At 40.1% G+C, this 27,999-nt stretch overlaps 3 protein-coding genes across 3 annotated transcripts; 2 read left to right on the plus strand and 1 right to left on the minus strand.

Annotated features, from left to right (window-relative positions):
* The first annotated feature begins 2,794 nt into the window (after window positions 1-2,794).
* Window positions 2,795-16,788, plus strand: LOC148886351 (unconventional myosin-Ic-like). Its single transcript, XM_089017784.1, has 32 exons — window positions 2,795-3,345; window positions 7,105-7,263; window positions 7,362-7,477; window positions 8,840-9,038; window positions 9,112-9,192; window positions 9,262-9,441; window positions 10,053-10,151; window positions 10,233-10,346; window positions 10,429-10,500; window positions 10,574-10,693; window positions 10,776-10,858; window positions 10,931-11,036; window positions 11,118-11,198; window positions 11,287-11,378; window positions 11,466-11,560; window positions 11,670-11,716; window positions 11,797-11,877; window positions 12,400-12,505; window positions 12,638-12,755; window positions 12,844-12,957; window positions 13,052-13,128; window positions 13,232-13,300; window positions 13,411-13,495; window positions 13,590-13,749; window positions 13,816-13,899; window positions 13,978-14,071; window positions 14,153-14,208; window positions 14,787-14,922; window positions 15,377-15,447; window positions 15,520-15,617; window positions 15,691-15,790; window positions 15,874-16,788. Exons 1-32 carry the CDS (start codon window positions 3,328-3,330, stop codon window positions 15,895-15,897), a joined length of 3,135 nt encoding a protein of 1,044 aa, XP_088873910.1. The 5' UTR covers window positions 2,795-3,327; the 3' UTR covers window positions 15,898-16,788.
* A 149-nt stretch (window positions 16,789-16,937) lies between these two features.
* LOC148886352 (uncharacterized) lies at window positions 16,938-18,164 on the minus strand. The gene is given in 4 exon segments (XM_089017787.1): window positions 16,938-17,350; window positions 17,353-17,557; window positions 17,675-17,776; window positions 17,867-18,164. Coding segments are annotated over 4 exon segments (717 nt in total). The 5' UTR covers window positions 18,026-18,164; the 3' UTR covers window positions 16,938-17,099.
* A 5,003-nt stretch (window positions 18,165-23,167) lies between these two features.
* epd (ependymin) lies at window positions 23,168-27,999 on the plus strand. Its single transcript, XM_089017785.1, has 7 exons — window positions 23,168-23,324; window positions 23,407-23,438; window positions 23,543-23,680; window positions 24,371-24,557; window positions 25,257-25,338; window positions 25,443-25,637; window positions 26,671-27,999. The coding sequence occupies exons 1-6, from the start codon at window positions 23,249-23,251 to the stop codon at window positions 25,567-25,569; spliced, it is 642 nt and encodes a 213-aa protein (XP_088873911.1). The 5' UTR covers window positions 23,168-23,248; the 3' UTR covers window positions 25,570-25,637; window positions 26,671-27,999.

Consider the following 27,999-nt stretch of genomic DNA (forward strand, 5'->3'; position numbering starts at 1 on the left):
ATTATTATTATTATTATTATTATTATTTATTAATGTACTATACTGTACTTTATATACATTGCATATGCAGTAAAAAAGGTCCACAAGAGGGCAGCATCAACGTTTTAATCCAAGATATTTTTAGGTGCTTTCAGAAGAAGTTAACAATGAGCTGGGTGGTTTTAGCAGTTTAAGTGGTTGATAATAACTTCCACAAGGCAATGCCATTGGTCTTGACTTAATTAAATACCAAATGACTAGATCTTAAGATAAGTTAGTCTCGACAGTCAACACAGCATAATAATCTTTTTGTACTTGATGTGTCCACTTTGCACAATTATAACTTCAAACGTAGTCCTGATGTGTTCTCTGTATTATATCTCTGATACAATTATCTAGTAATCAAGTAGCCTTTGTGTGTGTAACGTCGATACGGGGGCAGTGAGAGCCAGCAAAGGTGAATACGAGGTGAAAGTGACAACAGATGGATGCTGATGGAGCGCGGCACAGATGGACAGTAGGCTACCATGGGGTTCTCCATTGGGGGCATAATACACAGAGGTGCAGACTCAATAATAGCTGCACCCTTAAGTGTGCACGCTGTGTGTAAGTGTGATCGCATGAAAAAAAGATAGGACAGGCTGGTGGACATGGATCATGTGTGTGGGTGTGTGTGTATATGTGTGTGTGTGAGAGAGACCAAACCGATACAGAAAGAGAGGTAAGAATCCCTCCCGTTTTCCACCCCGCCCTAAAATTCACCCCACCGTGATGTATTGCCGCGCTGAGTCATACACCGTCTGCAGACTAAAATAAGACACAAACCAGCAGGCTGACAGTTTGCAAGATGATTTGTTTATGCGTGGAGTGCCTTCGGTTAAAGTTCACGTGTTTGGAATTAGTTTTGGAGCTTGGATCCAATTATGTGAAAATCAAAATTAGATTCATTCGTCCTGTCTTTTATTCATGGAACCATAATAACATTGTACAGTTTTTTAAAATCCAACCCAAGGTGTGTGGCGTGATAATGGAGATCCCATCTTGGAGCATGTAAAATCTCAAGTTCTATTTGCTCTATATGCACATTGCTTGAGGTCATATTTCTGAAACGGGAGTTTGGGTTCTCCGGTGGAAGGCCATGAAGGAAAATCTTGAACATCAGGAAAGAGCAAGGAAGGAAATCCCACTTACAGGAACTGCCTGACAGAAATAGGAGCACTGGCACATCTGGAAAACAGCGGTGACAGATTCACCTCTCAGATGTTGTCGATTACTGTGACACCTTCACCATTGCATCTTATGTCCATATACTAAGACGCGAATGGCAGCAAAAGGCGAAATTGTTCTTTGTCTCTAATCATTTCAGCAGAATGTGAACAAAACATTGCAATATAATGTTCCCGTGAGGCTAATTTAAACGTGACATCAGCTCCGATCCAGAATTGTTTCTCAGGAGACTGTTAGGCTTTGATAGGAAAGCAAAACAATACTGATCCTTTTTTTTGCCCCCGTGTGGCAAAGAAATTATTAACTATTGTTCCATTGTATGAATTCCTTTTCAAATGGTCGCCTAACATGAAAATGAATAACAAGCATTTGATGGAATGCAGCGTTGGCCCAAATGAAGATAAGGGAACTATGTGGGTGAACCATATATAGTAAAAATATTCTTTCAAAATTAACTGACTGAGAATGTACTCCGTGGTGTCAAAATCAAGGCCCGGGGGCCAAATCTGGCCTGCCACATCATTTTATTCGGTCCGCGAAAGCAAATCAAACTTGTGAAGTTCCACGATTCTTGCTGAAGTCCAAACCAAAATTGAAAATTGTCCCATATAAACCACAATCACAGTAATTATTTTTGAATACAAATTTGAAAACTATTCAGTAATTTGTTGTGCGCTCTATATGCAACATGTGGAGGGGATTAAACATTCTAATGGCTTCCCCAAATTCATAACGGCCCTTCGAGAGGAAACTGTAACTATAATTAGTCCCGCGGCAAAAAAATGACTTTGACACCTTTAATGTACACAAACAAAGAAAAGACAGTGTTTTGGAACCATGTTTTGTTTTTAAATAATAATAATAATACATTTCATTTATAAGCGCCTTTCAAAACTCTCAAGGTTTGTTGTTTGTTAGCTTATTGCTAGGGCTATGTTTATAAAACTATGACATTGTCTACTATGACATCCATAGAAACAACCAGAAAATTGTCATTAGTCTTCATTTTTTTATGATTTGGATATGCAGGTATAGTCAAAGAAATATTTACCCCATGTGTATGTGCAACTGTCGCAGCTTGGAATTGAAGCGGATTTACGTCTGACAGGAGATGTGAGACAATCTGTTTCGTCAATGGATACTACAGATCCACATTTGCTTTCAAAACCTAGCTTGTAGCAGATGTGCACATTCCACCAGACGTCCCCGATCCACTGGTGAAAAGGACGCTCTTTCATCTAGAACTGCTTCATGCAACAAAGAGGGTGGAGAAAGTGCCTAAGATTGAAGACTAAGATTTTGTTGTGTCACATTGTTTGTTCTTTTGGATTTTTTTGTTTGTTTTTGACTTCAAGATGGCGTGGCGAGAGTGGCTGCCTTTACAGAAGCTCCTGTATTTTGTTTTTGCTGTTGTGAAATGTAAATTTCTCCACTGTGAGACAAATAAAGGCGCATGTAATGTAATCTAATATAATCCTATTTGAATCTGTCTCAGCTTGTGGGAGAAATGGGAGGGAGTAAACTTAACTGGGAGGGAAAAATGGAAAGAATGCTTCAGGATCTCATCATCTTTTTTTTTTTTGCAGCATGAGCAGCAGCGTACTCTTTCTTTTGAAGCTGCTTGTAACTTTTTCCACTCCCTATTTCTCTGGCTTTCCTTTAGCATTATCCACAGCGGCATACTTTCCCATGTTTTTTCTTTTTTTTCTTTTGCAACCCACTTGTGACGTGTGAGTTCCTGCTCTTGTTTCATGCGGCACGGTTTGGGCAGTGAGTGGGTGAAAGGGGCTTTGGAGAGGCACACGTATATGTGAACGTTTGAAGGGGAAGGTGGATTGAAGGTTTCAACCAGGGACTTCTTTTGCGTTGATTACTTTCTATCCTCACGTGCAGGGGGGGTATCAAGCGACAGAAACACGACGGACGTGCGGAAAGGCTGAGAGAAAGTGAAAAGAGAACTGACGGGGGGACAAGAAGACATTTAACTGCCACACTCTGTTGCCCTTGGGTGACGCTGAATGAGTGGTTCCAGTTGACGGGTCGGCTTCACACCAGAGGAGGAGTTCCAGCTCAACGGAGGAACCAGCACTTCATCCTTTGTCAAGCAACTAACTGGACAGGATGAGGTACCAAGGCAGGGTAAGAACCCCGTGTTCAGATTTAACTTCCTATTTCGAGCATATTCATCTTTCTATACTGTGAAGGGTGAAGCACAAATTGCTATCGGGATACAAACAAAGCCTTGTGTATTCAGAGTTGTTATTTTTAAGGCTTCGTCAAGCATTAACGTTGAGGAGTTAGCTTGTTCCAGATAGTCGGTTGCATCCAGCTGTGGTAGCATCAAGCTTTGCCTCATCTGGAAAGTGGCTGACCAAATAAGGAAGATTATCTGGATGTAGTCACTCGAGCAAAAAGTTGAGTGGAGTCCTACTGCGAGGTGTGCCTCCTCTGCAGAATAAACAGACTCCTTTCACAACAACTCAGATTTTCCTAATGTAAAATCCACGCTATGTATTGCCTGGCCTCATATGTGCTGGTAGAAGTTGTTTTGGAGTCTGGAAAATTGGTTTACACGCGGCCGTTTCCCAGTTAAAATCGAGTTCCGCTCTCCGGGGTGATTGCAAGGATGAAAGAAAGTCAAAATCTAAACTCGTGATTTTTGTGAAAACAAAGTTTGCTGTGTTGCATGATGACACAACATACTTTGGTTGCCCGGCAACCCCCCCCCCCCCCCCCCCCCGTCCGATTTTGAACTGCCCTTCTCAAGTTGGAAAAACAAATGAGATTATTGCACAAACACGGCACGACAGCTGATGTACGTCTGCAAAAAAAGGTGCAAAGGTGCTAAATCTGACAAATGAGTGATTATGTTTAAAGGGGCTGTCGCAGAGCCAGCTCAATCTTGCCAAGGGCAATCTGGCTCTGTGCTGTCTTGTACTGAGGTAAGTTTTAGGAAGGTATGCATACCTACGTGATTTTTCTCAGAAAAAAAGGCAGAGTGATTTCAAGGGTTATATTTCTTCCCTCACACATCTACACAGCTGATTCCTTTCGTTTATAAGACTCAACCATACCGCCATCCCCAATGTTTCATCTGAAAACACACAGCTATTGCCACACCGCAACAAAAGATTCCATGGCATTCTCTGACCGCCTGCTACAATCCTGACCCCAACATTCCATCGTTATATTCTTTGGAAAATCTGACAGCCAAGCGTTAATCACATCTGTAGGGAGCCCACCTGCAGGAATGAGAGAACAATACTCCAAGGTGAAGGCGCGAGGAGTGGCCGCCATAGACTTGCTAGCTTTCCTTTGCTCTCACATCTTGGCTCTCGTCCACTGTTGTCCTCTTGTTTTCGCAAGGATTTCCCCACCAATACTGCTCAAGGGTAAAAGGCCTTTTAGTGACATGGAACGGCCAAATGTTCCCCCGGAGAGAGACGCTAGCATCGAGGAGAAGCCCAGCGCCTTTGTTCTGCTTTCTGTTGACGTTTTTATCGTAGTTTACATTAGATCCGCAGGGCGTGAGCCAGAGAAGAAGATACTGCTAGAAAGTGAATCTAATATGAAGGAAGGAATCTCTTTAGGTGTCATTTGTGTACTTTGTCTCACAGGTGACCTGACCCCTGAGCTGTCGAGCAGGAACACAACAAATATCAAATACTGGAATGAACAATAATTCAAAATTGCTTAATTCAAAATGCAAACTGCTTAATTCATGCTGTTTATGGCCAAATTAAGTAAAAATTAGACATTGTGTATTTAATCGAACAACAAAATGTCGAAAATGCCCCTGTTTTAATGCTCACACCTTTTGCCACTGAACATTCGCTGTATAGGAGAGTTGTCCATGTTAAGCGCCTTGTAACAGCTTCAACGGTTGTTAAAGCGCTATATAAATCAATATGTATTGTATTGTATTGAGGAAAAAGTCATGGAGAAGTCTGAGCAAAATTAGCATTTTCGCATTGAATGAAATGGACGTGAGTTGCAGTCAACAACTGTTTTTTAATGGGAATCGGTAGGGAAAAGTCTAAGAATACTGTAATGCATTCTGAGATTAAAATCAGAAATCTCATTCAAAAATCAGAATTCTGAGATTAAAGTCAGAATTCTCACCTTCAAGTCAGTCAAAGTCAAAGTCAGCTTTATTGTCAAATATGCTAATATGCATGACATACAGCACAGGTGAAATTACTGTCCTCTTGTACCCAGCATGCAAGGCACCCACAACATAATCAACGTGATTTTTTAACATAATATGAGGGTTGGAGTCAGAATTCTGAGATTAAAGTGAGAATTTTACTAACATAATTTTTTTTCTTCTGTGGCCCTAATCCTTTTCCATAAAAAAATCTTGGCAAACTTTCCAGATAAAAGAAGAGAGTGCAATCTTTCATTTGGTATTTTCCGTGTTTACATACAAAACAATGTTCTGCGAGCCTTGAAATGTCAACCCAAATGCTTTAAATTGACTGGCACTCCATCATGTGGAACTGAACGTCAATATTTTGAAACTGCTATAAGGTCTCCAGAACAATGTTTTCATGGGTACCATTGACAACTTACCCTCAATGTCCCAATGATGCAATTTTAGTTCATTAGTAAATATTCCAAAGCCACAAATGTTTCCCTTTCCTGTTGCATGTTGCTGTGGTTGTATGTGCCCGTGATATTTTACACTGTGGCCACAGAGAATGTCACCGCAGCCCACTAAATTCTACCCATCCATAATATTAGGCTTGTCGTCACATTAAGGTTGACATATACACACACACACACACACACACTTTCCCATTTACATCACTCTCATCACTCTGTGGTATCATCACGTTATGTGTACAGTATGCGGCGACTATCACCATCTCAACACGGATAAGCACATCCTGTTTATCATTTGGGATTCTCGAAATGTCTTGCCTTGGCGAGGCTTGGTCAAAGTGTGGAGTGTTGTTTGTTGATAGATGTGATTGGTAAATGTTGAGTCATTTGTATTTTTTTTGTTTTAGTTATAATCAAGAAGGGAGACGGTTTGTGTGTAGATTGTGTTGCAATTGCTTGATGTCTCGTGCTTGATGTTCGCACTTGCACAATCCTCGCTGTTTTTTTAAGTAAAATGTGACTCTGGGCGAAAAAAAAAATGAAGAAAAGTTTCATTGTTGATTATAATGTATGCCTTGACCAAATCATATCCTCCAGAGACAAACAAAAGTTATTATCAATAAAATAATTACAGTAATTACAGTAAAGTCTCGTTATATCGATATCGGTTATATCGATAGTACCGCTTATTACGATACTATTTCTATGACCGCAAGGAGAAAATTACATGCGCGCAGGGTCGGATATATCGATAGTCCCGGTTATATCGATATTTTTCGGACTCCCGAGAATATCGATATAACGAGACTTTACTGTATGTTATATTCACATATATATATATATATATATATATATATATATATAGTGAGTAATTTTACTTTATTTGAATGTTATTGTGCCGATGAACATTTTATATTTGAGTTACTTTCGGGTTGAATGAACGCTGGCGCGTCTGGCTGCCGCTGCTTGCTCACTTGCAGAAAAACTTATCCTGTGACTGTAAAGTGTCCTTAAGAATTTTTGAAAGGTGCTTCTAAATGAAATGTATTATTATTAAAACTTTATTTGTCAGAAATTGTCATTCCAAACCATTTTGCCTAGTCTATTCCGTTTTTTTTTTCAACATGTGGGTCCAAATATAATCTCTTTGTTTTTTTCATCATTATTTTGTACTATCATTCATATTTGTGTGAATTATTTCAAGGTCTTAACGCATTTTGATAAACTCAGAACAACCCAGAAGCGCCATCTTGTGCCTGAATTAATGAATTACAACCCTGCTTCTATTTACAGGAGGTGGACATTGAAGGAAGGGTGCGCTTGGTGATGAAGAGCACCCTAACAGCTCGCGACAGGGTTGGCGTCCAGGATTTTGTCCTACTGGAGAATCACAACAGTGAGGCAGCCTTTATAGAGAACCTGCGACGGCGCTTCAAAGAAAACCTCATCTATGTAAGCACTTTTTCTCTCTTGTTTGAAATAATATCTCTCTTGCTAAGTTGTTTTGGAGTGATTGATATCATTCTGTGATTTTTTTTGGGGGGGCTCAGACGTACATTGGATCCGTTCTGGTGTCCGTTAACCCCTACAAAGAGCTGGAGATTTACACTAAGCCGCAGATGGAACGCTACAGAGGAGTCGGCTTCTATGAAATATCTCCTCACATGTGAGTCTTGTTTTCAGAAGCCTTGTGGCCGCACGGTCTCAGGGTAATAAATGTCAACTGTATTGTTTACTATGTGCCTGAATGACATGGTCATGTCTGATATAGTATACCGTATTTTCTGGTGTGTAAGGCGTACCCAAAAGCCTTGATTTTCTTCAAAAGATGACCCTGCGCCCAATATGTGAAGTAATATTGAGCCACAACAGGTCTCACAAATACTGTCAGCAGTCAGCATTTCCTCCTGTAGAAGAAGTAGCGCGTAACTCCAGCCTCTACTGTAGCGCCTTATAATGTGGTGTGCCTTATATTTGGGAAGGTTTTATTTATTTATTTATTTATTTATTTATATCTTATATTTGGGAAACATTTTTCATTCATTGAAGGTGCGCCTTATAGTTCAGTGTGCCTTATATATGGAAAATGTTTTAAAAGACACCATTCATTCGGGGTGCACCTTCTGCTCCGGTGCGCCCTATACACCGGAAAAATATGTTAATTCTATGTTTATAGTTACCGGACAGCTTTTGTGATAAATTGCATTCAGAATGAAAATAAGAATAAGAAAGCCTTATTCACTGCCAGACGGTGTGCAAAAATGTGTCCACCATAGTGCTAGAGTTTTTGTCATTTACACTCAAATTCCATACAGAATATTGAGTTTTAGGACTACATAAACAGTCAATGCAGCGTAAGAAATCTTAGACTCTCTTCTTTCGTCAGAAAAAAATGTTAATTCCTAAGTTATATGGGTCAGGAGTAATATGAGGTACAAGTGGGGCCCGCTGAACAAAAGTCAAATGCTGCCACCTCGTGGGTGGGAAAAAGCATTGCCAGAGGTCTGACCAGCGCTTTATCGGCACCCCGAATGGCACTCCACGTCATATTTTCAATTCCCAAATAAATTCAGGAATGACAATGAATGAGTTAAAAAAAACAAGATTATGAAAGCCTTTAATAGTCCCACAACGGGGACATTTGCAATCTACAGCAGCAAAATTGAAAGGGTCGGGGGTTGAAATGAAAAACTAAGTATCGCATGCACAACAATGTTTTAGGAAAAGCTGAACCAAATGTTGTGTTCAGTCAATCAATTTGTTTTATACACTATTCTACCTTTAGAATTTGTAGTCATGATTGTAATTTTGGTTTTAGTTGTACTGGCAAATACTGCCCTTTCCCCCCAAAAAAATAATTATTACCCATTGAAATTGTTGTCTGAATATGAGTCAGGTTCTTAAGAGAAAAAATGTGTACCCTAAAATTGCCCACATTTCAAAATACCACATGGTATTGGTAGCCGCTTATAACCCATAACAATTAACTCATTGCATTGACTCTAAAACTGGATCGCTTTTCACTCAGCTATGCAGTGTCGGACAACACTTACCGGGCCATGCGGAACACATGGAAGGATCAGTGTATTCTCATATCAGGGGAGAGCGGTTCGGGTAAAACAGAAACCTTGAAGAAGATCCTCCTCTACTATGCTTTCACCTGCCCCACGAATCGTCACATGACCACCGTCGGAGACCGCCTGCTCCAGTCTAATGCTATTCTGGAGGTATGGAATTGGAGTTTGTAATTGGAATCAATGTTCCATTCACTTGGAATCATTCAACTGATGCTTTGTGTAGGCATTCGGTAACGCCAAGACACTAAGGAACGACAACTCCAGTCGGTTTGGAAAATATATGGATGTGCAGTTTGATTTTAAGGTAAACAATCCTCTGGATTTTTTAACAATTCTTTGTCAATGCAAACTTTTAAGACGTTGCCTTTCATAGGGTGCACCAGTGGGTGGCCTCATCCTCAATTACCTTTTAGAGGAATCCCGTGTAGTCCACCAGAACCACGGAGAAAGAAACTTCCACATCTTCTATCAACTTCTGGATGGTGGAAGCAGTGAACTTCTTCAGATGCTGGACCTTGAAAAAAACCCTCAGAACTACCAGTATCTGATTAAGGTTTGTGGAGCTCAAGTTGCATCATTGTCAGAAATGTTTGCTCGGACACTGAACAAAGGCTCGAACACAGGAAGATTGTCTTTTACTTCAGGCACAGGGCGCAGTTTTCATGAAGCCGCTTCGTGTGCGCTTCTTTGACCTCTGCCAAGCTATTTATTGAAAGTATATGGAAATTTAAGTGACACATTAGTAAAACACAGCCTTCTTGATTTGAATACCACACCCCTGGAAGACACACCCAAGTCGTCCTTTGGTACAAGCATCAACATCCATAAACCAACAGAACATAGACATTTTAATGGGTGGCCTTTCCTTGAACTGATAGATTCGTAACCTGGCTAATGATATCTTCTAAAGCAAGAGTGTACCAAATACTCCCTTTCGCCCAAGGCTAGATTTCTTACCAGAGGACGACAGTTTAACAGGCTGTGTCATTTCACCTCAGATTGACCCCAGATTTTCTGTGCTTCCATTGTAGGCCTTGTGTTCAGCCAACTAAGCATACAACGGGATGAAACTTTTAAACATAACTTCTACTCTATTCTCTATCGTTCAAATACACGAATTCACCTTGCTAGCATTTCCCATGATACTGAGTGGTGTCGATATAGGGAAGCTGTTCCAAAGTCAGCTCCATGAGTGACAAGAATAACTGGAAGGTTTTGATGAACGCCCTTTCTGTTATTGGCTTCACTGAGAAAGATCTGCAGGTTGGTCAAAATCGCTCTGCTCTTCTATATTGCGTATCACCAGCTTGTTTTCACCAATGTGAGTTCTTGGTCTATTGTCAGAATTTGTTGAATATCACTGCCAGCGTTCTCCATCTGGGAAACATTCAGTTGGGAGAAGGCAAGGAAGGTGAAATTCACATAACCACTGAGATGCCGTTAGCAAATGCGGCCAAGGTTAGATTTATCCCACGGACTATTGCCAGATGGTATTTTTTATATTTTATTTTTTTTGAACAGATGTGTTCTTGTTTTGCAGCTGCTGGGTCTTCGAGCCTCATCCCTCAGTGAAGCTCTCACTCACAAGAAAATCACAGCCAATGGGGAGGAGGTAAAGACACCATTGTTCTTTATTTGCGGCGTTTGTGTTTCCAGTGACTTTTCACTTCTCACTTCCATTGTAGATGATCATTCCTATCAACTTTGAGCAAGCAATGTCTGCCCGAGACGCTTTGGCTAAAACTGTCTACGGTCGGGCCTTCACTTGGTTGGTGGAGAAGATCAATCGGTCTCTTGCTCTGAAGGTGCAGCCATTCTTTTAATCACAAAGACAAAGTCAACTGTGAAAGTGTTATTATGTGTCAATTTTCTACTCTTGTCATAAAGGATGACATCGACCATAGCAACAAATCTTTCCCTGTGATCGGCCTTTTGGACATCTATGGCTTTGAGGTCTTACAGCGTAACAGGTCTGACACGCCCTTATTTTGCTTTGTTCAATATGTCATAACAAATAGACCTCGCTTTTTTTTCCTTTGTAGTTTTGAGCAATTCTGCATCAACTACTGCAGCGAGAAGCTCCAGCAGCTCTTTATTGAGCTCACGCTGGGATTGGAGCAAGAGGAGTATACAACAGAGGGAATTGCAGTGAGTCCATTATAGATTTCAAAATGCATGCATTGGGCACATTGCCATTTGAACACAACATGACGCCCGACTAACTTTCAGTGGGAGATGATGCCGTACTTTGACAACAAAATCATCTGTGACTTGATAGAGGCGAGGCACAAGGGCATCATTGCTATTCTGGTGTGTATATCAGCGCCTTGTCTGAACGGTCAGCTGAACGGGCAGCTGCTGGTGTTGTTATCAGTTGAGTAGCGTTGCTGTCTTTCAGGATGAGGAGTGCCTGAGACCCGGAGAGACAAGCGATGCCTCATTCTTAGAGAAACTGGAGGACACGCTTGGAGGCCATCCCCATTTTGTCACGTATGTGCGAAAATGATCCAAGTACTGCTATCCTTTTAGATTTACAAGCCACCGAATAGATTGTGAATGCCGACGTGTGTCTTGCAGTCACAAGCTGGCAAATGGCAAAACTCGGAAGGTAATGAGTGAAGAGGAGTTTCGGCTTCTGCACTATGCTGGGGAAGTCAACTACAATGTTGATGGTAGCAAATAAGCATTCATTCATTCTTTTTTTAATCATTACAGTGTATTGCGGCAACCCGAAATAAGTAATAAAAAAAACAAGCTGATGTCATTTTTTTATTCAATCAGGTTTCCTTGAGAAGAACATTGACTCCTTAAACAGGACTGTGAAAGAGGTAAACAACATTTGTAATTGGCTAAAAAGCGTGTTTCCCACGATGTTGACATGAATCATTTGGTTTTGGTCTGCGTTAAGATCATGTGCCAGTCAGACAACGAGATCATAAGTCAGTGTTTCTCCGGAGAGGAAGTGACGGACCAGAAACGCCCACTCATGGTAGGAGCTTTCTCTCTCTTGCTCTCTGTCTCTGTCTGTCTGACCCACCCCCCACCCCCCGTTCCTTTCGTAAATAAATAAAGACATACATAAATAGATAGATGAATAAATACGTAACTAAATAAATCAATACATACATGTATGCATGACAGACGCACACACACACAGCATTCATACACACACATGCATATATGCATGCATACATAAATAAACACACACATACATAAATAAACAAATACATACATACACACACTTACACATAGACACACATACATACACGTAAATACATACACATATAAAAATACATTTCATTTATAAGCGCACAAATTGATACAAATGCGCACATACACAAATACACACATAAATACATACGACACACATACACACGTACACACGTACGTACAGTGCATGCATACATACATACACACACACACACAGACACACGCACGCACCCACACACACACACACACTGATACATACATTAAATGTATACTATATATTATTTTCTTTTTTCTCCTCCAGGCTGCCACTCACTTTAAAAATAGCCTATCGAGACTTTTGGATATTCTCATGATGAAGGAACCGTCATACGTGCGCTGTATCAAACCGAATGATGCCAAGCAGCCAGGTGAAATTGTATACATTCTCATGACACTTTGTTAGGTAGACCTGCACGAACCTCTGAATTCGTCAGTTACACATTACAAGAAACATTTTACACAAGCACTGTTAAATTTGTTGATATGGTCTCCACTTGCAGATCACTTCGATGAAGTTCTGGTCAGACACCAAGTCAGGTATTTAGGTCTAATGGAGAATCTTAGAGTCAGGGGAGCTGGTTTTGCCTATAGACGCAGCTTTGAAGCCTTCTTGCAGAGGTGACTCGCTATTCCAGTCATCGTTTTTCTTGGCTTTGTGAATCCTCAGCTTGGCCGTGTCATAACATTAATGTGGTAACACCCTCAGGTACAAGCCGCTGTGTCCGGAGACGTGGCCTAACTGGTATGGCAGACTCTACGATGGTGTGGTCACACTGGTCAACCACCTCGGCTACCAAGAGGAGGAGTACAAACTTGGCAGGCAAAGCATCCTCCATCCATTTTCACACCATCCTTTCATTTGATCTGCGACAAACTTTACAATGATGTAAGTTGTACTGCTTCATTCCATGTAGGTCCAAAATTTTCATCTGTTTCCCCAAAACTCTCTTTCTTACTGAAGATGCGCTTCAAGCCAAAAAGCCAGAGATCGGTCAGTGACATGATTACAATGAAATATATCTCACCCAAATCCAAAACAAATCCAGATCATGTCACCAGGCTCATGTATGATTAACTTGTTTTTTTCACTCCAGCGTTAACTCTGCAGACATCCTGGCGAGGCTACAGGGAGAGAGCCAAATACAAACGTATCCGACACGCAAGTCAGTGCGCACTACACTTTTTTCACACTTTTCATGTGACTGCTGTATATCCTTTTCACATCATTATTTCTTTGGATGACTGCTGAGAATGCCTTTGTGTGTACGTACAGTCATAGTAATCCAGGCCGCATGGCGAGGAATGAAAGGACGTCAGAGGGCTAAGAGGCGTCGAATGGCTGCTCTGTTGATTCGCAGGTGCGCAACTGTCTATCGTTGCTATTTAGTTGTTTAATCTGTCAAAAATATGAGCTTCACCTCAGATCTTCTCTGTATCTGTTTTTTTTTTCAGGTTCATAAAAGGCTTTATCTACCGCCATGAGGACTACTGTCCCGAAAATGACTATTTCTTGGATCATGTGCGTTATTCCTTCCTCATGAAGCTGAGCAAAAATCTGCCCACAAGCGTTTTGGACAAAAGCTGGATGGCATCTCCTCCCTCTGTCACTGAGGTACAATCGCTAGATATGTAGGGCGAGCGGTTACAAATTCGCCATTGATCACTTTTCCCTCTGCAGGCCTCAGAGTACCTTCGCAGATTGCACATGCGCAATATGGTCATGAAGTACTGCACAAGGATCCAGCCTGAGTGGAAGAATCAAGTAAGGTGTCAAGTGAGATTCCACAGAGGTGGCGTTTGTAATTTTTTTTTATGCCGATCCGGCATGACTTTTCTCTAGATGACGCAGAAGGTTGTTGCGAGTGAGATCTTCAAGGATCAGAAAGATAGCTACCCTCAAAGTGTTGGCAGGCTGTTTTTGGACACCAGGATTGGTGCGTGTTTGGGCATTTTCTTTACAAGTATCCAACAAATATACCTTGACTCCCTCACTGTTTTTTTTTGTTTTAATAAAGATCGTGAACAAATTAATCTCAAGGTTCTCCAGACTCTTGGCAGTGACAAAGTGCAGGTGACTTTTTCTCATTCTCATTTTACTTGTATGTTTTTTTTCCAGGATTTGTATTTTTTTTTTTTTTTTTCATTTTACAAACACGTTTATGTTGGTTCATTGGAAGATTACCTTGCGGGTTTGATTGTGAGTCCAAATGGTTGGTTGTCTTATTTGTTCAAAACGGCGTCTTTCAGTGTTTTGCGGTCAATATATTCATACATATGTAACAGAAAGGAATCCAAATCAATTCACATATTGTCACAAAAAACACAAATCCAACTGCTAATATATAATATTGATAAAATTATTGACAATATTATTATTATTATTATTATTATTATTATTGTGACTCAAAGCAGTGCCATTCTTATTATTAATATTATTAGGTTTAGTATTATATATGTTTTTGTATGTCTTGTTATTTTTTATTTTTATTTTTATTTTTATTTTTACTTTCATTTTTATTTTTATTCCCAGTTACAGGAAAGTCGCAACCCCGAACAGGATGATCGCGAGAAAATAGATGCCTGAATAATTTAAAAAAAAATGCCTGGGAATGTTTGAATTGCAACATTCATGCTGCCTGTGCCTCACAGTACGCCGTCCCAGTGACAAAGTACGACAGGAGGGGGTTCAAGCCACGCTTGCGTCAGCTCCTCCTTTCCCATACCTTCGCCGTACTAGTGGACAAAACCAAGATCAAGCAGAGGATTGACTACGCGGCTCTTGGAGGTGAGATTGATCAGCATGTCGAGCATCCAAACACAATTCGATGATCTTGGAATACGCAGGACAATTTTCTACTTTTCCACTGGATGGCAGTAAGAGCGGTTAACCTCTTGCCATTCTTACAACACACGACTGTGAATACTTTTCAAATAGGCCAAGATTTTACAAGTCATTTTATATGTAAATTAAGGAGGGTTCTTCATTATTTCAGGATACTGCACTATGACAGATTTTCATATTACATGTACGGTATGTGCCTTGACTCAAAAAAGGCAAACATTGTACCAACTTGCTTATTTGTATCCATGGAATATTCTGATCAAGTAGCCATCATTTGTTCAACATTTGGCCTCTGCAACATCTTTGCGGGATCACGTGGAGTTTCAAAAGGAGCTCTCCCACTTTTTCTGCATTGTGAGTTTCTTTGTGAATCCAGATTACCTTTTGAAATGTGCAGGTATCTCTGTGAGCTCTCTCAGCGATGGAATGGTTGTTCTGCACCTGCCCAGTGAGGACAATAAACAAAAAGTACAGTAATCTGAGCTGCTTCATTGGGTTCAAGAATGGGAGACATCCTAAGTCTGTCTTTATCTTCCCCAGGGTGATATGTTGCTGCACTGCAACCACGTGATTGAACTCGTGACAAAATTAGCCCTGATGGCCCGCATGTTAAACCACGTCAACATCAAGCCCGGCAGGTGAGGGCCATTCACCCCGCCGACCCCAAGTTCCGCAAACCGCCCTGTTTTAACAGCGCTTCCACTTTATTAGTGTAAGGTTTGCAGGCGCACGAGGCAACGAGGGCATCATCGATTTTGTGAGTGGCTCCGAGTTCAAGGTGGCTAAAGGCAAAAGAGGACACCTGCTCGTGGTGAGTCTGCAGCTTTTCTTATTTAAAATCATTTGAATAAAACCAGCATACTTAAGAACAAAATCTGTTTGATTCTCTCCTAGACTGCCCCTCGAATCAACACATGAAGAAGCGCAAAACCAGAAAATTGCTATTGCTAACACTTGGCTAACCGCAGGATTAACACACTGCTCTTGATGCGCTTGAAGCACACAGAATACTGTATATTGAAAATACCTCATTCGGTCATACTGCCATTCATTCCTCTTATAGTGGCCCAACGTGGTTAATTAGTGAAAAATCAATATAGATAGTCCAAAGCTTCTATTAGGCATTAATAAAAAATATAGATATTTTGATTCAACGAAAATAACGCATGATAGTGCCTCATAGTTCAGAAATTTCGCCTTTGTGTGGCAGCCATGTTTGGCGTATGATCTTCCCCTAAACTCGGGCTTCCTCTTACATTCCAAAAACATGCAGGTTAAGTTCACAGAGGACTTTAAAGTGTTCCTCCTTGTGAACTGTTGGATGTGCCTTGGGGATGGCTGGCAAGCAGTCCGGCCGGCGTGTACCTCATCTCTTGTTTCAAAATCAGCTGGGGTTGGCTCCCTCTCATCTACACACCTAAAAAAACAATTGCAATAGATACACAAAAATATAATACAGTAGTAATATATTCTACTCTATCTCTTTTGCTTTTGTTTCCTTCACGCTTACTTACCGGCAAGGACAAATGCACTTTATAGCTTTCGCACCAACTTATCGTCAATTTTTCTTCCTAAACACTCCAATGAGGGATGACTCGGGTGTTTCAGATGTTCAGGTAAAGGATTCACCTCGTGATTTATTGAAGTACAGTGACTTTCAAGAACGGAAGCCACCTTTCGAGGAAATACGATATGCAAAATTGTCTTAATGTATATCCGGTCGTGATTGATGATAACGAAACACGAAGTCCTCACATTTCATCTTTTTATTGAAAGCCATTTAAAAATAAATATACTTTAAATATGCAATGGAATGTAAACACTGTGTCACTGTCTTTGTAAGATAAATAAAGCAATCCATTCAATAAATAAGTCAAATAAATAGCAAAATATCTCGTGTCTTTTGGAAAGTCCAGACGATGAAGGGGCCTGAGTGACAAAACAGGATGTTGTCAGTTGTGGGAGCCTTGTAGCAAATTTACAGTCCGAGGCGAGACAGAAACTTGGGAAAATACCCGGAGAAGTCCGTCAGATGCTCATTGCTCTATGAATAGTTGACTCCGGTGACCTATGAGACAACCCCTCAATGGCCAAACTATTCCTTTTGTCCCGCAGTATATTTACTGTGCTTTAGAAGCCAGAAGGAGGAAGTCTCGTGCCAACTTGGTGAGGTACAGGTCAAGATCCCGTAAAATGATGTAACCATCCACACGCTTTTCCCACAGTGTTTTCGAGATCAGTGTCTGGTTCAAAAGTGTTCGAACGGTGGGTAAGTTTGATGTCCTGTTGGACGTCTTGATGTGACTCATCTGAAGAAGGAAATAAATGTCAACAGGTGCTCTGATGATACCTGGTATTAACAGGGATCAAATGTGTGGGAGCATACCTGATTGGTGACTTTGCTCATCAGGTCCCTCAGGTCCAGTTCAATATGTTTGAAGTCCTGAGGTAAAGTGTTGAGGACAGTCTGCAGTCCCTTCTTGTCTTTTGCCTCCCTCTCCAGCTCTTTCCTCTTCCACTCCAGCCTGTTCCTGTAGGCCTGCATGTCGGAGAAGGCGGCCTGGAGTCGCTGCCAATCCTGGATGCAAACCAGCCAAGGTTTAGCCAGGGAAACGGTTTTTGATTGGAACCAGGAAGTCTGATGCCGGTAACTTGTTTTCTCGTGCGCGATTTGTCTTTTAAAAAAGTGACTGACCGTAAGCTGGAGCCAGCTTTTAAAGTCGGTAGAGAGCAATGGGAGGTCCTTCAAATAACTACTTCTGTCCTCAAAGTCCTTGTTTCCTAATTGCTGCTCCTTCTGCAATCCCAACATATTATTATTATTTTTCTGATCAGCGTTAAATTGAGCAGGCACAGTATTGATTTGCAAGAATTTTGCACCACTTACATAATTACTCAGCAGCTGTTGGACACGACTTCGTGTGGACCTTGTGAGGCGGAAGGAGTTGCTGTATCTCGCCTTATGGATGCCCAGTGATGAATTTGAAGACTCTGTACAGTTCAGTATGCAACAAAATAGGACGAGAGCACAGCAGCCGGCATTCATCTGGAAAACAAGTAGCAACATAGCAATGAGCGTTGTTTTGTTATTTTAAATAGAGCAAAAATACATGATGGTGTTTGTGCATGACTATTTCTTTACTATTATTCAGTCTGTTTACCATTGCGACCAAAAAAATTACATAATCTTGGGCCAATAAAAGAAGTATGATTCAACATTGTGAAATAACATTTTGACATAGTTCTGGCAGTGTGCTACTCGAAAGCCGGTAGCTGAGGTATTGCTTACACGAGCCAGTGTAACTAACCAAATGTCATAATTATAGTTATTTAGAAATATATAGTTATTTATACAGAGGGTTGTGTCAGGAAGGGCATCCGACGTAAAAGCTTGGCCAAAACAAACATGCGGATCAATCCTCTAAAGATGGAGGACACTGATTTGCTGTGGCGACCCTTCGAAAGGAAAAAGAAGAAGTTATTTCAATAGTTTTAGTGTCCAACAGCTGCTGAGTAATTGTGTAAGTGGTGCAAAATTCTTGCAAATCAATACTGTGCCTGCTCAATTTAACGCTGATCAGAATAATAATAATAAAATAGTTTTTTTTTTTAGTTTAGAGAAAGCTATATACGCCGTAAATGTTCCTATGACCGCATCTGTCCTCTGAATTGACGTTATATAGATTAGTCTAAAAAGCAATAAGCACAGATAATAATACATTTAAATGAATGCAGACTCTCACCAATTAACACTTTCAAGCAAACTTCACTGAACTGAATCTGTCACCAAAATTGTCTGCATTGTTGACAGCCCAACATACAAAGATACGGTTCATTACAAATTAAAAAGTAAAAGTCATGGCATTTGTCTTTATTCTAAACATGCTGACAATTAATTACCACTATGTTAGCCAAATACGAAAGATCGGCATACCTTGGAGAAGGAGCAGTGCAGGAATGCCCAAAAGGTCATGAGTGCCAAAACTTCATGCAACCATCAATTTATATTAGCGGTCATGTTTTCGGTTCCTGACTAATCTCGGGTTTTATCTTCTCTCTCTGTCTCCCACAGAATTGCCGCATCTTGTGGTTTGAAACATGAATCATTTGAAAGGGAGGAAGTTTCTTGGTAAGAAACTTCGACTCTATATATATATCAAATGTGAATTAAGTCTCTCGTGATGTTTTTTTTCTGTCCTATTTGAGAAGGAATTTTTCATCACACATTGACTTTGTAGCAGCACCAACACTCTCAGTAAGACTCACTTAGGCGTTTTTTATTAAGGTTGGTGGAGAAAAACATGAACAAAGAAAATACAATGAATGCTTATTTTAGATGCATTTGCATGCGGCACTTCTGGATGCATAAGCGAGTGGATATATAAATTTGGAGAAACAGATTTAGGTCCAAATTCTGACATTTTTTCAAAATTTTTATTTGTTTTTTTTAATTTGGTTATATTTTTATTGTTTGTTTATTTATTTATTATATTTTTAGTTATGTTTATTTGTTTTTTTTTGTATTTGTGTATTTATGCATTTATTTGTTTATTTATTTATCTGTGTATTTATTTATTTGGTTATTTATTTATTTCTTTTTGTGCAAACATGATTGGTGGGATAATTATATAGAGTTACATTCCTAACTTGGGAATGATGCAGGGTATTCACTCTTACATAAGATTCCAAGGTTTTCCAAGGTTGGTTCCAAGGTTTGACATGTGGTTGTGTTGCAATAAAATGTGTGTGCGTGCGCGTGTGCGTGTGTGTGTCCATGCAAAACATTTTTTTCTTAATCAGAATCAGAAAGCCTTTAATATCCTCACAAGAGGGAACGTTTCAATAATTTTAGCATAATTTAATAAAATGTATAATTATTATTATATAATAATACTTTTTTTGTGCTTTTTTTAAATTTCCCTTTGTATTTTACATTATCATCCTGTGTCAGTCTGGAAAGTATCCTGCAATATAAAAGACAATTTACTGTGTACATTGTAGGAAAAAAAAATCTGGCAATTTCAAAATACAGTCATATCCAAACCACCGGAAACACTACAAAACAAAGCATAGAAGGGTTTCAACGTATTTGTTCGTGGTGGGGCTGTTTCTTTTTGGCACATCAGTACGCTTTGCTTGTTTCCAGGGAGGTCTTGTGTTTTTTATTTCTTTTTTGCTATAATAGTCAAGGCAACAACTGGTTTTGTGAGTGTTCTAGGAAGGGGTAGAAACTTCCACTTAATAACGATGTAATTCTCCCTTTAATGTCAAGAAGTCACTAAATAAATTAACCATGTCAACAAATGAATGAAGCACAAAGGGTAAATGATTTATGCAGTTTAAAATAGGTATTATTTTTTTAATAGATTTGTATTAGCCTATTGCAATGCAAAGGCAGAACAGAAGTGACTCTGTAGTCTCATGCCCAAATCAAAGAGGTCTCCTCCAATGATCAATATTAGGGCCCTTGCCAATTACCCAAAAAATATTTGTCAGCTTCAAAATGACTTGCATTCAGCAATCGTGTGATCTTCGGACACAAATATGAGGCAACTATTTGTCTATTTGAGTTGGATTGAATCATTGTACTCGATAACTTCCTCTTTGCCGAAACGCATCATAAGGGAAAGGAAAAGGGCTTCCCTCATTTTCATAATCCCCGCCCCAGTGGCGCCTTCAGAGCAAATTTCCCTTGTGACGCGTTGTTTACTCTCGGTCTCACTCTTGGTTTTGCTATGCATTTCCTTCCCATTTTTTCTTGTCACACATTACAGTGCAACCTCTCGTGTTGTGATGTGGTCAAGTTGTCAGGCCTGTCACGTGACTGAAAATCTTTAACATGACAAAATAGATACAGTAATCAAAGGAAAACTGATTTCAAGAAAGTGATGTGTATGAACTGCTATATTTTTAGTTCATCCTTTTTTGTCTTTAATTCCCCCCCCCCCCCCCCCCCCCCCCCCCCCCCCCCCCCCCCGCCCTTGTTATAATAGTATATTCCTGGCACGGTTAGACAAGTGGTTAGCACGTCTGCCTTACAGTGCAGAGGTTCGGGGTTCGATTGCAGCTCCGGCCTTCATGTGTGAAGTTTGCATGTTCTCCCTTTGTCAGTGTGGCTTTCCTCCAGGTGCTCCGGTTTCTTCCCACATTCCAATAACTTTGTTAAAAAGTCAACAGAACACGTAAAATATATTCCCAAAGTGTGAGTGTGGATGTTTGTCTGTCTAAGTGTGACCCTTAACTCATTCACTGCCAGACGATGGGCAAAAATGTGTCCACTCCAGTGCCAGGGTTTTTGTCACTTTCATTCAAATTCCAGGACCTACGGAATATTGAGTTTTAGGACGACATAAACATTCAATGCAGTGTTAGAAACCTTGGACTCACTTGTCTCATCAGAAAGAAATAGTTAATTCCCAAGTTATATGGGTCTGGTGTTTTTTGAGCTTGAAACGGGGGCTGCTGTACAAAATACAATACAATACATATGTATTGATTTATATAGCGCTTTAACAACAGCTGAAGCTGGAAAAAAGCGTTAACATGGACAAAAAGCAAATGCTGCCCCCTCGTGGAAGGGAAAAAACATTGCCAGAGGTCTGACCAGCATTTTATCGGGACCCCCCGACAGAAAAACCAAAACCCGAACAAATTCGGGAAGGGCGCTCCACATCATACTTTTCAATTCCCGAATAAATTCGAGAATGGCAACGAATGAGTAAAAAGGAGACGAAGTTCAGGAAATGTTTGGATGGATCAACGTAGCTACATAAAAAGAGCAGGTAGGCACTCACCCTGAAAAAAACGGGCATCCATCATCAGAATCTGTAGATTTTAGCATCCAGAAGATGTAAGTAATCAGGTTGTTGTCACTGTTGCTTGACCCAAAAAGAAGAAGAAAAAAGTGCAGTGACTTGTTGGCAGGGACAAGGCGACACAGGGACACAATGTTGAGTAGAATAACAAACGACAGCTGCACCAACTTTGGACACATTCAAGAATAACAAATGACTGCTTCACAAACTTTGTACCACAAAACATTCCTGATCTAACTTGTGCTGTTGGGGTGGAAATGGCTCTTAACGCGTCTTGCCAAAGTTCCTTTCATCAGTTCAACTTTGAAGGTTAAGTACCAAATTTAAAAGCTGTATTCTATTTCGTAATGTCCATCTATCAATTTTCTGTATACTGCTAATCCTCAATCGGGTTTAGGTGACCTGGATCCCACCACGTTTACCTGCACACTTAAAGGACAACCGACATCACTTTTGTGTTTCCTAACTGACATCAGAAAAACGTTTTATAGCATCTAAAATACCCAAAACATGGAGTATGATATTTTTAGTCAAATGCAAAACACCAATAAAAATGACTTAAAATGTCCAAAAACTACTTCAAATTGTGTAGCGGCTAGTGATACTATGATTGGCTAGTGACTAACCAATCATAATTTGCGAAAATTCTGATGTTACCAGCACCTTCGAGCAGGCCTTGGGTTGCCAACTTGAGCTCTGATTGGTTAAAGCAACAGCTTCATCACCATTGATTTTTATATTCCAGGGCCTGCAGAAATGATTGTGAAGGCATCCAAGTAGATTTCTGATCCTGGTTACAAATGATGGCTGAAATGTGATTGGTTAAATGCTTAAATGCAAAAACACACGCCTGGAAGCAGCACAGCAGGGAAAAAGTAATCAAAGGAACTGAAAGACAATTTTGAATTATTTCATAAGAATTCATGGACACCCTATAATTCACGTTGGTCTGTGATTCAGATATTTTTAGGCCATCGGAGAAGGCCTTGGAGGCCCTGATGGCCCACCACTGACTAACAGGCTGTTTTAGTGGATGACATGAAGTGATGTGCCCCGGGCCTTGTGATTGACAACTGTTCATTGAAATCACAAAATTCGTTCTCATTTTAAGATCAATATTCAGAGTCAGTACAACATAACATTAACTGATGAAAATTCCAGACATCCAAACTGTGCAAGCAAAAACCAGATAAATCCAGTCATAAAAACATCAAAATACAGCTGAATAAATCGAGCAAAGAAAAGAAAAGATATCTGAATCAATCATTTTTTTAAAGGTCACCACCTGCTGGGCACACAGCAAGGGGGCTTGTTTTGAAAGCTGGCCCATTGACGTCATCTCAGGCTATGGTGCGTCCTTTTAAAAGCTGCTTGAGCTGCGCAGCACGGCAGATGCGCTTCGCCTCATTTTTTGGCCATCCTTTTGAACTGAAACCGCTTTTGGGGTGACGAAAATGTACAGAGCTGTTCTACTTTTTGTCTTGGTGTGCTGGACGACCTCTACCCATGCAGACCATCATCAGCTTTGTCGTAAGAATTTCAGTTGACATCTTTCCATGCCGAATTACTTCACTGAGTTCTGTAAGTGAAGAAGGAAACAAATGTCTTTCAGGTTCCCCCAATATGACCGGATCACTTTCGGTGGTGAGTGATAATCTTTTGATTTTGAACCCCGAAAAATGTGGATAGCTTTTGAAAGAACTAAATCATGTTTTCTTGACTCAATGCGTGCTTGTGGATGTGACCAGATGGGAGGAAGGGCTGAAACGAAAGCAATCGGAGTGTTCACATACGACTCAATGAATAAGAAACTCCGCTTCCAGTCCAACTCAAGCCTTCCCTTGAACGTAACCTTGGATCTGGATCTCCTGGTGTTCTTTGAGGAGGTATAGTGACAAAAGAAAATATGCATTGAATATCAAGTGCTTCCACATAAAAGAATCTGGATCCAGATATGTTTTTAACTACTCTGCACATCTACTTAACTCATTTACTGCTTGGCGTGCAAAAAATGCGTCCACTCCAGTGCCAGGGTTTTTGTCAGTCACTTAAATTTTGGGACCCACAGAATATTGGGTTTTAGGACTACACTCGATACAGCATTCGAAACCTTAGATTCTCTTCTTTCATCAGAAAAAAGAGTTAGTTCCTAAATTAAATCGGTTTGAAGTTATATGAGCATGAAATGAGGGCAGCTGTCCAAAAGACATACATATTGGTTTATATAGCGCTTTAACAACAGCTGAAACTGGAACAAAGCGCTAACATGGAAAAAAGGAAATGCTGCTCCCTTGTGGAAAAGAAAAACATTGCCAGAGGCCATGACCGGTGCTTTATCAGCACCCAAGCATGGAAAAAAAAAGAAAAAAAACGAACAAATTCACGAATGACGCTCTATGTCCTATTTTCAATTCCTGAATAAATTCATGAATGGCAGCGAATAAGTTAACACATTTCTCTGTTTTCAGATGATTTATTGTTTTAAACCACCTCATGAAATAAAATTTAGTATATTCATCACACTGTTTATTGCAGTGCAAGAAAATACTTTACATTCTTTAAATTGTGTGTACCAGGGGATATTATACAAGATCGACAGCAAAAACCAAAGCTGCGAGAAGAAAGCACTGCAGTCCAAAAAGCACCCTTTTGCTCTTCCCAGTGATGCCACCTTCATGACCACAATGACCTCTGGAAGTGCTTCCATTGTGGGGGAAGGTCTGAAATTTCAAATATGGACAACACCAACACCGGGTTTTAAAGGTAAAGGGATAAAACAGTGACAACACTCACTTTAGGTTCATGGGAAGCCTAAATTTTCCACGGGTATGATTGTGAGGGTATAAAACAGAATGTGTCTGAAAACCAGCTGTTTATTCTCCCCAAGCTGGCTTCATGCAGAAGCTGCCAATCTGCGTTTTAGCCGTAGTGCTCTGTAGATTGTGCAACCCTTGCCCACTTTAGAAAAAAAAGGGGGGGGGGGGGCAAAAAATGCTGTTAAGTAACTTGTTAAGGAAACAGAGGCAAAGTGTGAGATGTGAAAACATTGCGCTTTTACAACACTCAAAAAAAAACACTAACCAATGTTGGTATGAACACAATTCTCATATACTATTCTACACATTTATAAATGACATGTATTATTATTATTATTATTATTATTATTATTATTACTGTTAGTTATTATTGGATTGGATTCACCTTTATTAGTCTTGCAGTGGAGAAATTTACTTTTCACAGCGGCATAGTTATGAAAGGAAGTTGAAAGGAATGGAAGAAGTAGAAAAACAAAATACAGGAACCGCTGGAAAGACAGCCTCTCTCGCGGCGCCATCTTGCAGTCACAAGGAAAAAAACGAAATAACAATAAATTATTATTATTATTATTATTATTACTATTGTTGTTGTTGTTATGATTATTATTATCTTCAATTCAACTGAAATGAATAACTTCTTTTAAAGGCCACAGCGTAATGTGCACAACCATGGGGTGTTTACCTCTGAGTACAATCTTCGTGACTGACTCCTCCATGTTCATGTTCAGGTATGGCAATTTGTTTTGAAGCATATATTTTTTTCGTCAACCAAATGACTGCTCACTGTGCATATGCCACCCCCCCCCCCACACACACACACCCCCTCTCCCAGCATCATGAATATTGAACTGGATATCAAGGATCCGGATGTCCTTGCAGTGCCTCCCTTATGCCAAGGATTGCGTGTGGAGGACACACCAGAAGGGACAGCGTATGGTTTCTTTGATGAATTCCTCTAAATGGAGGCTCCCAAGTGTGTCTTGTCAGACCCCTGTCTCCTCCTTCCATGTACGACCTAAATATTTACATGTCAACTGTTCGTCTGTGTAAGCTCTCAGTCGTACAGGAGTGGTCCATCGATGAGAAGGTTTCTTCAGCCGTCATCTGTACAAAAGTGAAGGTTTCGGACGTTTCGCCTCCTATCCAAGAGGCTTCGTCAGCGAACTAAAGTCTGACTGGTCGTATCGGCCCCATTTATATATCCCTAATGTCCAGACCTGGTGGCGCCGGACACAGCTATGATAGGTCCCTACTCTCAGGTTGGGGGGGGGGCGCGGGACCCCCCCCCTGTGGCCCCACTGATTGTTCCTACATTCCTGACTAACGATTGGCCTATTACACCCACTCCCCCCGGTATCACCTCATCAGCATAACGACCCTCATCAGCATTGCGAAAGTTGCCTAACCTGTTTTGCCTGAGCAGGCTATTGTATGAACGATCCAAATTGAACCTCACACCACCAGACCGGTTTAATGAAGGATTTTGTTGTTTTATAAGAATCGCCTCTTTCACCCCCCTTTCAAACCATCTATGTTCTTTCGCTAAGATTTTAACCTCATTGTCGTCAAATGAGTGGTTGCTAGCTTTTAGGTGCAAATGTACTGCCGATTGAGGCCCACTAGTATTATCCCTGCGATGTTGATAAAGTCTTTTTTTGAGAATTTGTTGAGTCTCCCCAATGTACTGCTCTTTACAATTTTCATTCTTACAATGTATGGAATAAACTACATTACTTTGTTTTTCATTTGGTAGCCTATCTTTTGGATGCATAGTGGGTAGTGGGTAGTAGAGTGGGTGTAATAGGCCAATCGTTAGTCAGGAATGTAGGAACAATCAGTGGGGCCACAGGGGGGGGGGTCCCGCGCCCCCCCCCCAACCTGAGATTAGGGACCTATCATAGCTGTGTCCGGCGCCACCAGGTCTGGACATTAGGGATATATAAATGGGGCCGATACGACCAGTCAGACTTTAGTTCGCTGACGAAGCCTCTTGGATAGGAGGCGAAACGTCCGAAACCTTCACTTTTGTACAGATGACGGCTGAAGAAACCTTCTCATCGATGTCAACTGTTCCACTCGTCTATGCTGAAAGACACCACACTGTAAACATGTTCATGATAAAGATAGAAATAATATAGATGAGACAATTAATCATAATTAATAACTACGATCACACCAGTCTTGCTTCCGAAACTCTTAACAATGGGACAACAAAACAAAACTACCAGTGGTTTCAACTAGACCTTGTTTTTGTTCTCCTTTTTTTATTTTAATAAAATCCACATTTTGGAAGAATGTTATTAATTGCAGTGGCTGGATTGTTCAGTATATTGATTTCTGTGTTCCAGTAAGATTCTATTTGTGTAAGTTTATGTCATTTTTTTCATATTATCCTCTCGAGGGCCTGCATTGTGGAATTTGCATGTTCTGCTCGTGCTTGTTCTCACATTCCAGAAACATCAACTGTCCGTAGCAGTTTTTTTACGTAAGTGCGCTTGGTCTGTCTCTCCATCATCTATTGATTTTAAAAATAGACAAATAAGAAGAATTAGATTATTATTTTTAATAAAAGGTAAAATTTGTGTACAAAAACATGTGAAAATGTTAGCGTGTATGCTAGGTTAACTGAAGGCTGACTCTAAATTGTCCTCAGATGTCAACGTGAGTGCGCTCAGTGGATTACTCATGCAAAAAAAATGTGATTGTATTAAAAAAAATATGTATGTTAATATGTAACTTAGTTTTATTTTAATTTTTATTTGCAGTAAGTCAGTCAACCAACATGTTGGAATAAATGAATATAAATTATAACATACATCAATATATTATTTTGATTTAAATCAATGGTTACATTTTATTCTGTCAGTGCTAATTCATAGATTCATAACTCATGAACTAATAATTTATTTGGGTAAATAAATGTTAAAAGTATATACTGAATAAAGGAATCATTTTGTATTTCATTAAAGTACATACAAATCAAGTTATAAACTGTTTAATAAAGTCATGCAAAATAAAACTCTTGCTCATGTAAATGCTTAGTGGGCTGGACACCGATTGATTGAAAGTTATGTTGACACACTTGTACATCATCGCCGTGGGTTAGGTCTAAGCTGATAAATTTTCTGTATTCAAAAAAGGAAGGCATACTTGATAACCATCAAGTCGAATTTGACAATCATCAGTTAATAAAGCAGTCAGGCGTTCAACTGTGGTTTCAAGAAGTCCATCCCGACTGAGTGCTGCTGCCATGAGGAAATTCAAGGAAGGTTAGTAATTTTGAAAATGGTGGATTGGAGAAATATTGACAAAAACAACACCACCTTGCAACTCACCCATGTGCTGAATTTCTTGTCTAATCGAAATGTAATGACATGTTTTCTCTTGCT

Source organism: Hippocampus bargibanti, linkage group LG16 (genome assembly GCF_051943395.1).
Source record: "Hippocampus bargibanti isolate YZ-2025 linkage group LG16, ASM5194339v1, whole genome shotgun sequence".
Taxonomy (NCBI): Eukaryota; Metazoa; Chordata; class Actinopteri; order Syngnathiformes; family Syngnathidae; genus Hippocampus; species Hippocampus bargibanti.

Bases quoted from the DNA above. Each gene is read 5' to 3' on its own strand.
- epd (XM_089017785.1), top strand. From the start codon at position 23,249: ATGTACAGAGCTGTTCTACTTTTTGTCTTGGTGTGCTGGACGACCTCT. The intron at 23,439-23,542 runs GTGAGTGATAAT...GGATGTGACCAG, and splicing joins TGACCGGATCACTTTCGGTG to ATGGGAGGAAGGGCTGAAAC. The intron at 25,339-25,442 runs GTATGGCAATTT...CCCCTCTCCCAG, and splicing joins TCCTCCATGTTCATGTTCAG to CATCATGAATATTGAACTGG.
- LOC148886351 (XM_089017784.1), top strand. The intron at 11,037-11,117 runs GTGAGTCCATTA...ACTAACTTTCAG, and splicing joins ATACAACAGAGGGAATTGCA to TGGGAGATGATGCCGTACTT. The intron at 12,756-12,843 runs GTGACTCGCTAT...TAACACCCTCAG, and splicing joins TTTGAAGCCTTCTTGCAGAG to GTACAAGCCGCTGTGTCCGG.